At 37.8% G+C, this 11,027-nt stretch overlaps 1 protein-coding gene across 1 annotated transcript; it reads right to left on the bottom strand.

The window, feature by feature from the left end:
- Nucleotides 1-281: 281 nt before the first annotated feature.
- LOC106874734 (uncharacterized) lies at nt 282-10,460 on the bottom strand. Its single transcript, XM_014922566.3, has 9 exons — nt 10,116-10,460; nt 7,750-7,844; nt 6,633-6,711; nt 5,717-5,781; nt 5,113-5,264; nt 3,637-3,722; nt 2,928-3,013; nt 2,231-2,322; nt 282-1,857 (listed from the first exon to the last, which is right to left on the bottom strand). Exons 1-9 carry the CDS (start codon nt 10,185-10,187, stop codon nt 830-832), a joined length of 1,755 nt encoding a protein of 584 aa, XP_014778052.2. The 5' UTR covers nt 10,188-10,460; the 3' UTR covers nt 282-829.
- Nucleotides 10,461-11,027: the final 567 nt, after the last annotated feature.

Genomic DNA, 11,027 nt, shown 5'->3' with positions numbered 1-11,027 from the left:
CATTGACTCTGTTATTATCTAGTGTAACAATTTAAATATAACAGAATCAATAATATAAGTGATTGCAGGCCCCCCGTCAAAAAGCATTAAATAGCTGAAGGATTAAAATTAATCAAAGGACATACTAAGTATAAATATATATATATACACATGCACATATATATATGCCTATAAATATATATATATATATATATATATATATATATAGATAGATAGGTAGATAGACAGATAGATATAGATAGGTAGATAGATGCATATAAAATATTAATCAAAAATCGAAGTGAATTTATATTTTTATAATATATTCTAGTTGCAATCCTTTACATTCTGTGTTCAAATCCCAGACTGACTTCACCCTTTGTCTGTCTAAAGCATTCTTGTAAGTTCGATCTGAATCTCTAAGGTTGTTTTGCAGTTTTTTTTTTAGTAAGTCTTTGTTTGGTAAGTTCTGAGTAAGAAAACTTTCCATTCATAATTCCCAAGTGACTTTGGTGAGTGGAAAGAAAAAAAAAAACAAACACTGTAAGAAAGTTTATCAAATATGATGTATGGGATGCCAGAGAAATATCAAATACGAGATATGACAGGCAAATGTGCAATAGACTATACTTTTCTCCCTCCAAAATATACAACTGTGGGCTGTTAATTTGAGATATTTATTATTAACTACTGTTAATAACACAATATCTGAATATTTTCACTCAATTATCTAGAGTAACTTTGATAAAACCCTCTTTAAATACAATTCTTCAGAGGGACAGAAAGATAATGTTTATGATGATGGTGGTGATGATGATAATGGCCATTCCTGCTCATTAGGCACCAAAACTCATTTCCTCTTCACTTGAGACGTCCCAGAGTAACTCTTATAGTTTCTCTGTCTGTCTTGATAATAGTCTCCTTCTCTAGATCTACTCCTCTGCCTGCTCCTCTCACTGTACTCATTTCTCTGTCTATTACTCCTCTCATTAGATCTGCTCCTCTTCCTATTCCTCTCATTAGATCTACTTCTCTGCCTGTCCTTTTCGTTAGATATGCGCCTTTCATGAGACAGATTCCTCTGCCTCTTCCTCTCATTAGATCTGCTCCTATTACTATTCCTTTCATTGGATCGACTTCTCTTACTACGCCTCTCATTAGAACGGCTTCTCTGCCTATTCCTCTCATTAGATCTACTCCTCTTACTATTCCTCTCCTTAGATACACTCCTCTGCCTATTCCTCTCATTAGATCCACTCCTCTTACGATTTCTTTCTTTAGAAATACTCCTCTGCTTATTCCTCTCATGAGATCTGCTCCTCTTGCTATTCCTCTCCTTAGAGACACTCCTCTGCCTATTCCTCTCATTAGACCTGCTCCTCTGCCTATTCCCCTCCTTAGCTTTACCACTCTGTTTCTTCCTGCTACTGCCATCACTGGAATCACTACACTGCCCACTCCTCACACTGGACACGCTACTCTGCCTGCTCCTTTCACTTGATTCACTGCTACTCTCACTCGACTGCCTCTTTCTGCGCACTTTCTGAGCCGGAGACTTTGGCTCACCACCACCACTACTACTACAGCTACTACTACTACGACTGCAGTGTCCCTCATCTCTCCGTGGCGCTTGCTCTTTGATTTCTCTGCCGCGTGCTTTCGAGTGAGTCCTTTTCGAGTCAAACTGCTTCTTGCCCATGCTGCCAGAGGTCCCAGGATGGCAATCATAAGAAGAATTCTTTGAAGCAGAGTCCTTGTCTTTACTTTTCCCATCCTTGCTGCCAGTTGAGTGTTTTCTGTTCGGTTCTTTGCTGTGTTTGTTTGATTTGTCTTTCTCAGAATGGCTGAATTTCTTGTGGCAACTGGAACCCTTCTCTTCTGCAAATACAACAAATAAATAAATTAATTAAAATACCCTAAAAAAAAAAAGAAAAAGAGAAACAATTATTGTTCTTATGAATAATATCCTTTCTATGAAGGGCACAAAACCAGTAATTTCAGGGAAAGGGGTTAAGTTAATTTCATCACACCCCCAGTACTCAGCTGGTATTTATTTTATCAACCTCGGGAAGGATGAAGGGCAAAGCTGGCTTTGATAGAGAGGGGTCTATCCCATTAACTGAATGGTACTTGTTTTGACTGAGTATGGAGGGATAAAATGCAGCTTGTCTTAGATTCTACAGAATGGATGCAGGCTTTGCTATGAACTTTATAAAAACATACAAAACACATAAATAATGAATGAACTTACCAGTTTTCTCATGGTGCTTCGAGTGTTTGTGTTTCTTTGACTTCTTCTTTTTCTTCTTTGGTGATTCCTTCTTGCTGAGCAGCGAAAGCTTCCTGCAAATGCAAAGAAACATTAACAAAATTACAATTACCAAGAACAAATATAAACAAACAACAATACAGAGCAGTGGCTCTCAACCCTTTTTTAGCTTACAGACCCCTTTCATTCCTATTTTACTTGGATGGACCCCGATTGCTGTTTGTTTAAAAAAGACCTATTACATTTTTATAATTAAATATTAGAAATTGTGTAAAAAAAATTGTTAAAGCATTTTGCGTATTGTAGAATTATAACAGATTTATTGCAGATAAATTTTAACAAAATCTTCTTTGGACCCACCAAGGGTCATATTGATCTTGATTGAGACCCATTGATATAGAGGGAAAGATTTGGTATCATCTGGACCCTACTTTCATACTATACTTGTCCCTTGAGTATATATTACAGGAATCATTTTCTAAGCCGAAGTGAAGGTGCTGGACCCCACATGGATGATGAAAGGATGTGAAATGTGTAGAAATGCTCTGATGATAGGGACCAAAGCAATAAGACATGTTAGCATGGAAAAGAGAATCTGATGTGAAAATGGTGAATATAAAACAAGAACACATGAGAGAAGACATTGGTATAGGAGATGTAAAGCAATGTAGAGACTTACTTGAGTAGTCTTTTCTTTTGATGTGGAGTTAAAGACTTGAGGAACTTCACTTCTTCGTCTTCATCATCTTTTACTTCGACATCTTTCTGTGAATAAAAACCAGATTAAGGGTGAAACGAAATTCTTTAATAATGATCATAAATTTTGGTCAAGTCCACATGCTGTGATGAAATGTGAGAGAAAAAGGCACTGATGGGTCTGAGCAACACTCTTCTTTGAAACGAAGAGGGTAATAAGGAAAGCTAAGGGAGAGTTTTTAGAAACATCAGAAGTAAAGGCATGGTTAAGAAGTTCCCTTAGCAATCATATGATCTCAGGTTAAGTCATAATGCGCAACACCTTGGACAAGGGTCTTTTGGTACGGCCCTGGGATCATCAAAGTCTTGTGAACACAATCTGCGATGTCACAGCCATTGGCTTTTTTCTAAAGTTTACTTCACAACGCCTGCAGGGGTCAGACGGAACATTTGGAGCAGAGTTTTCTATGGCTGGACGCCCTTCTTGATGCCAGCCCTTACTTGTTTCCAAATGAAATAATAATCTTCTGGTCTACAGAAAACCAAAGAGCTCAAAACATGGTAATTCAGAGAACTGGAGATAAAAAGAAACCTTTTGAATGAGACTTTCGTATCGGAAGGCTATACAGCATATCAAGAGGCTTGGAGGTGACAGTGACATGAAGTTTAGAACAAGCCGATTAATTAATTACCTCATCAATCAGCCTTCCCATGATATTTTTTTTCAATACCAAACCATCTTCATGCATACTTTCCATGAGAGAAGAATCATTCCGGGCTGGAAAAAAAACATAGAATACATAAATAAAAAAAAATCTTAAAAAGTATATAAGCAATTAATGAGTTTGGATTAGGCAAATGAATTGCTACTTAGGTAATGAGTGGTGGGCATGGCTGTGTGGATAAGAAGTTTCCATTGCAACTTGGGTTGGTATCGAAAGTGTTAATAATGTGTCTGAAAGCAAATTTAGAAATGAACAAAAGCTTTGCCTGTGTGTCACATAAGATACAAAAAGCATATTTCTCTGGGACCTATTCATCATATATGATACATGTTCTCAATGTTTTTCAACCTCCTGAGTAACTTGGAACTTGTGAAATAACAGCTTTATGTTAGTCAGAACACATGCAGCAAAGGATAAACAAAAGGTCTGAAAACAAGAATGGACGTTTAGGACAAACCTATGTAAATGCGTTGGGCAGGCAAAGGGTTAAGTCAAAAGCCCCTCGAAAGAGAGAACAGAAGAAAGCTAAACCCAAAAAGAACAGAAGAAAGCTAAAGAAGATAGTTATAAAGTACATCTGTTGATTTATCAAGACTGTGAAAAAGTTATTTCCCTTTAGATCAGGAACTAAAACTCAATCGTTTGATAAACCATAAATCTATGAACTGAGCACGGAATTTTCTCAGTGAACAGGTTGCGGTTTCAAAGAGACGAAAATATTTTAACAAATTAAATTTAAATGTGTGAAGTGAATCTAATGGTTTTTGTGTCTTTTTAAATGGCTTATGAACACCTTCCTCGTTGCAATTGTTATAAAATAAGACGCAGGTGGAAATAAATTCCTTGGTTTGAGATGATGTAAATAAAAAAGCCCTTTCCTGCAGTGCCCCAGTATGGCCACATTCCAAAGATTAAAACCATTAAAACTGGCATGGCTATGTGTTTGTGAAAATTGCTTTCTAGCTGCATGAACTTGTGGATTTGGCAGACGGAAACTGAGAGAAGCCCACCGTATATATATATATATATATATATATATATATATGTATGTGTTTGTGTGTCTTTGTGTATGTGTTTGTCCTCCCACCATCGCTTGACAACCGATGTTAATATGTTTACGTCCCCATAACTTAGCAGTTCGGCAAAAGAGACCAATAGAATAAGTACTAGGCTTACAAAGAATAAGTCCTGGGATTGATTTCTTCGACTAGAAAGACAGTGCTCCAGCATGGCTGCAGTCAAACGACCGAAAGAAATAAAAGAAATTCTTGTAACTTAACAGTCAGACAAAAGTGACTGATAAAATAGGTAACAAGAAGTGGGTACTGAAGTTGATTTCCTCAACTTAAACCTTTCCAAGGCAGTGCCCCAGAATGGCCGCAGTCCAATGAGCAAAACAAGCAAAAAGACAGAAAGCTATGAACATTGTTGTGTTGTACTTACACTGAGTTGGTTCAGCTGTCAGGCTCTTCCCATAAAGGGGACAGATTTTATCCGTGTTGACATGGCCCCATTCGCGGCACTTGATACAGCGCACGTTCCTGACTTCAATTCCGAACGGTTGGTCACGAATGGTGTCATCGTTTTTGGCATAGCTGCAATATAAAGCATCATCATCATCATTGTTATCATCCTCGTCACCCAACATTCATATTCAAGAATAATGTCAACATGCAAAAATAATGGTTCCAAATTTTGGCACAAGGCCAGCAAGTTCGGAGGAGGGGAGGGGCAAGTCGATTACACTGAAACACCCCCCTCCTCCAGGGTGCTTTGTATGTGGCACTAGCACCAGTCTTTATATGTGGCACCAGCACAGGTGCTTTATCTATATGACACCAGCACGGGTGCTGTCTATGTGGCGCCTCTGCAAGTGCTTTGTATGTGGTACCAGCCTGAGTGCTTCATAGGTAGCACCAACAGAAGTGTTGTCAATATGGTACCAGCACCCAGAAGCTTGCAGGACAAAAACCTTTGGACTGAGAGATTAGAGTACGACAGAGGGAGAACACAGGTCAGTATATTTAAAAGGTAGAACAATACTTACGCTTCTCTGGGTGCATTGTATTTCCTCTGCCATTCAAATTTGTATTCCTGGTCAGTTTCTTCATTCTTGAAAAAACAGAAATATTCAACAGATATAATAACACAAACAACAACAACAATAATGGCTTCGAATTTTGGTACAAGGCCAGCAACTATAGTGGTGGGGGGGTAGTTCTGTTATTCTTTTATTTATTTCAGTCATTTGACTGCGGCCATGCTGGAGCACCGCCTTTAGTCGAACTAATCAACCCCAGGACTTATTCTTTGTAAGTCTGGTACTTATTCTATTGGTCTCTTTTGCTGAACCACTAAGTTACGGGGACATAAACATACCAGCATCAGTTGTCAAGCGATGGGGGGAGATGAATGCAGACACACAAACATCCTCTCATTTGCACACACACACGCTCTCTTTCTCTCTCACACACAAACTGACTGTGTTAAATCAAGCCAAGTTCACTTCAGCTTGATTTAGTCTATGTGAAGGGACGTAACTAGGATTAATCTGTGACTATTGTTTCTTTTCTGCTCTAGGCACAAGGCCCGAAATGTTGGGGGAGGGGGACAGTCAATCAGATCGATCCCAGTACGCGACTGGTACTTAATTTATCGACCCCCAAAAGGATGAAAGGCAAAGTCGACTTTGGCAGAATTTGAACTCAGAACATAAAGACAGACGAAATACCGCTAAGCATTTCGCCCCATGTGTTAACGTTTCTAATTTCTTTATTGCCCACAAGGGGCTAAACACAGAGGGGACAAACAAGGACAGACAAAGGGATTAAGTCGATTATTTTCTATGAAAATCCTGTCTGAAATAATGAAGATTTCTACCAGCTGAGGGCAGTAGAAAAGAGGAAGATGAGAGGATACAAATAAGTACTGTTGTTGGGGCACAGAAAGAGAATTACACTTACCTCCTTCTTCTTAAACCCTGGTGGAGCATCATACATGAAACTGAGGCCGACTTTAGCTTTCTCATCACCAAGTAAAGCCCTGCAGAAGAGAAGAGAATTGATTAGAAAAGGCTCATTGTATTTTCAATCATATCATTATCATCGTTTAACATTCGTTTGCCATGCTGGCATGGGTTGGACGGTTTGACTGAGGTCTGGAGAGCCAGCGGCTGCACCAAGCTGCAATCTGATCTGGCAATGTTTCTACAGTTAGATGCCCTTCCTAACGCCAACCACTCTGAGAGTGTAGTAGGTGCTTCTCATGTGACTCCAGCACAGGAGCCAATCAGGGAGCACTGGCATCAACCACATTCGGATGGGAAACACAAGGGCTGCAAAATACAGCATTCTAGTTTGTAATAGAGCAGTGTGGTAGGAATAGCAGCATGGTGATGGTTGTGTAGTGTGGTAGCTGAGGTGATGTGTGGGGCTAAATGTGGAGTAATGTGATGGCTGTAGTAATATGGTGATGATGGTGGTGGAGAGGGCGATGGTAGAGAGTTATTGCATGGATGTTTGCAGTAATGTGTCAGCTGTGATGGTGGGAGTAATGTGAGGGTGGTGGAGGTGGAGTTGTGCGGCTAAGTGCAGTGGTGGCGAGTATAGTGCAGTTGTGGTCGTCAGGCAGTGGCTGTACTGATGTGATGGTGGTAGTAGTTGTCTGGAGGAGGTGGTGTGGTGGCAAATATAGCAGTAATGATGGTGATGATAATAACGTCCGCTTTCCATGCTAGCATGGGTTGGACGATTTGACTGAGGACTGGTGAAACCGGATGGCAACACCAGGCTCCAGTCTAATTTGGCAGAGTTTCTACAGCTGGATGCCCTTCCTAACGCCAACCATTCAGAGAGTGTAGTGGGTGCTTTTACGTGTCACTGATGATAAAGGTAATAATGGAGTTGATGATTCTTTTAGTGGTTTCAGTCAATGAACTTCGGCCATGCTGGAGCACTGCCTTATTCTTATTTCTATGTATATATATCTTATCACTCACTTTCTCAGTATCTTTTGAAGTTTCATGGCTAAAGAAAGTTGGCCTAGAATTGCCGATGAAGACGAAGTGAAGTAAAGTTTTACCTGTTTCCATAAAGTTCCTGTTCCTTTTGGTACTGTGCCAAGAGGTCTTCTTGTTTCTTCTTATCATATGTTGTTTTCTGTTCAGCCATCCATACCTAGAAATAACAATGATGAATGTCTACAGTGAATATATAACAATGCAAAAATACTTAGTTTGCTTTATATGTTAGCATAAGTTAGATGAATACGTTACTGGGGTATTGTTTTATTGCTGGATGCCCTTCCTATTGCTAACCCTTAACTGTTTTTCAAGAGGTCTTTGATTTCACACATTTTTCAAAGGCAAAAAATGAGCAGAAAATTTTGTCCACCCGTCCATCTTCTCTGCCCAGTGTTCCTGGGTGGATCACAGGTAAAATCCCCAGATACTTCCTCTCAGAAGCAACTGTCATTAGGCTTTCTGGCTAGATTCCCAAGCATAACCAACCAAGACTATGGATATTATTCAACAATCTCTTTCATGGTCTTCCCACCATGTCTCCAGCTGGGTGGTTTGGCACACAAGTGTTGATAGGAGAAATGACAACATCACAACCACTCATACCAACCGTCATAGAAAGGAATTGTACGCAAAGTTACATAGAGGTGTGCACGCACATATACACACACGTACATAATAGGCTATTTTTAGCTTCCATCAACCAGTTCCACTCACAAGGCTTTGGCAGGCCCACGGCTACAGCAGGCAATTTTCATGGAGTTACCTCCCTTGCTCATTTCTTAAAGTTTTGCACAACTTTTAGAGTTTTTGTCTACTAATTGCACCTATAACTCAGTTTACCGAAGTTTCACTATATGTGTGTGTGTGTGTGTGTGTGTGTGTGACACTGAAACGAGGAAGGTATCAGGTGGTCGTGGGATGTGAGCAAGGTTAACCTGCATCTAAGCAACAACAAAGAGACCACGTTAGCGAGAGATCCTCTACACCAGTGATTCCCTACCATTTTTTTAACCTATGGTCTCTGTGATTCCTATTTTACTCGGCCGGACCCTCGAAGTTATTCGATATTTCAAAAATCCTATATTTTTTTAAATATTATTATGAACTGTATAAAAAAAAATTGTTCAAATATTTTGTTTGTTGTTGAAGTGTAAGCAATTTATTGCAGGTAAATTCTAACAAGATCTTATACAGACACCGAAAGGCCATATGAACCCCGGTTGAGGACCGTTACTTTACGTGAACACTCGAAATACCAAATCACCAGGTTCTCCAATACAAACACCATGTTTTAAAATGATCTAAAAATCTCACAGTGCAATTAAGACTAAGTAATTTTACTAAATACTTCGTTATTTTCAAAATTAATTGAAACAGACAGAATGTTATAAGAGAAATGAGTCAAATCCACAAGTTACATCATAAAAATGATAGCAACCTCTAAATAAAGGACCGAAGCCCGATTAGGAACCGAATAATAGGAACACAATAAGGAAGTAAAATAATAATAATAATAATAATAATAATAATAATAATAACAACGGAAATAAACCAAAATGAAATTGTTTCCTGATAACTTTTAATGGAATTTTTTTACAGATAACTTTCGATGTAAATTAGGATTATATCGTAATTTAATGTGAGACAAACAAACATCGGTAGGCGCACACACACGTACATAGAAAATCACATCAGATTCCGATATAATCGGAATTTACATAATCTGAAACGTGTTTGGTAGAAATTTTCCAAAATCCGGGAAGGAGGAAATAGTTGTGGAGGAATCAATCATTGTTGAATATATTCGCAAACAACGACTTCCAATAATAAAAGAAAGGGACCACATCGGATACAACAGGCTGGAATCCCTGAATGTCACTAAAAATTATAAATAAATGGTTTATTATTTATATAATATTCTATAGTACGCTAATTAACTCAGTTTAATTATTCTTAGCATGTACAAGCTCCTTCGTTGTCTTATTAACTATTATTTACACTATTATTTACCCTGAATATCTATAAAAAGGGTGTATGGTGTTTTATTGTTTATAAAATATACTTCTAGTACCGTAATCAACTCTGTTTGTCTTCGTAATCGAGGTTTATTTTTATTTCAACTCCACGTGAAATCCCGGAAAACTACAAAAATTCTAAAGATTATTGTTGTATGTGTCTGAAATATACCATAAAACGGTCATAATTAAGTTCGTTTAATTAATCTTAGTATTCAACCATTAACGTAAAACGATAATTTATTCGTAAACTGAGTGAATGAATGTAGAGATGTCGTTTCTATGTCCTGGAAGGACCCTTTAGTTTTTTTTTGTGCTGGAGATTGCTGTTTGCTTACCATATTCAACAACTTTTTAAACCCGAATATAATCGAATTAAATCTAATTAAAATATAAAACAGTTCACTTACCCTTTTGATGTTCTCCTTGCTTGCAGGATGGAAGAACTTTTTGGTCATATAATTATTAAAGCCTTTCCCCATGTTTGTGGATGTTACCTGGTTGTAATTAAAGGTAAGAGACGAGGTGTAGGTAAATATTTATTGTAGAACTATAGAAGTTATTGAGATATTTCTGGAGTGAGTGTCCTTGTCAACATCGTGGAATGGACATTGAAAGAAGACAGGAATCCGGAAGAAATAAGCGACAGAAATAAACGAAATCGGTTCTGTTTCTTTTTGTCGGTTGTAAACATAAACAACATTAGAGATGGAGTCGCCAATGTTACAGGAAGTTGATATTCACTGCGTGGCTATAACTTCCTTGACGTCACTAATCATCTCCATACACACGTACATACACCCGTACATACATACACCACACATACACGCCTCCATGACTTTATACATTATCTATCTATCTATCTATCAATCTATTTATTTCTTTGTTTAGAAATTAAATTTCAATTTGCTATTACTTTCAAATACATACAAATTTTAAAAGAAATATTGTCTTTTTTGTCTCATAATTGTAGCGTAATGACTCTTAAAATTATTTTATTCAACAATCAAATAAGAGAAATCTGTTATTCTTGCATTTAATAAGTCACTCTTTAGCCTTTACATATTCGTTTCGGTTACACTGAATATCCAAGTTTATTTTTCATACTTCCCTCTCATATCGTTTTGGTTTCATAAACAAGCCCGCAGAAATATGTACTTAAAACCAAATCTCACTACATATATACATATAGTGAGCTTTGCTTTTCACTTCATAGCTCTGTTTGTAAACATTCTTTTTTAATCTGTAATATGAGGCAAAAAATATATTATAGAGGTAATCATTTTTTTTACGGAAGTAAAATCTGAATGCAGAATTTCAAA

The sequence above is a fragment of the Octopus bimaculoides genome, chromosome 18 (assembly GCF_046866305.1).
Source record: "Octopus bimaculoides isolate indiv1 chromosome 18, ASM4686630v1, whole genome shotgun sequence".
Classification (NCBI taxonomy): domain Eukaryota; kingdom Metazoa; phylum Mollusca; class Cephalopoda; order Octopoda; family Octopodidae; genus Octopus; species Octopus bimaculoides.
The sequence above is the reverse complement of the archived record's forward strand: the minus strand, read 5'-3'. Positions and strand labels throughout refer to the sequence as shown.

Coding starts and splice junctions, on each gene's coding strand:
- LOC106874734 (XM_014922566.3), bottom strand. CDS start 10,187: ATGGGGAAAGGCTTTAATAATTATATGACCAAAAAGTTCTTCCATCCT. Junction 5,265..5,716: donor TACAATGCACCCAGAGAAGC/GTAAGTATTGTT, acceptor TTTATATTGCAG/CTATGCCAAAAACGATGACA. Junction 3,014..3,636: donor TGGGAAGGCTGATTGATGAG/GTAATTAATTAA, acceptor TTTTATTCACAG/AAAGATGTCGAAGTAAAAGA.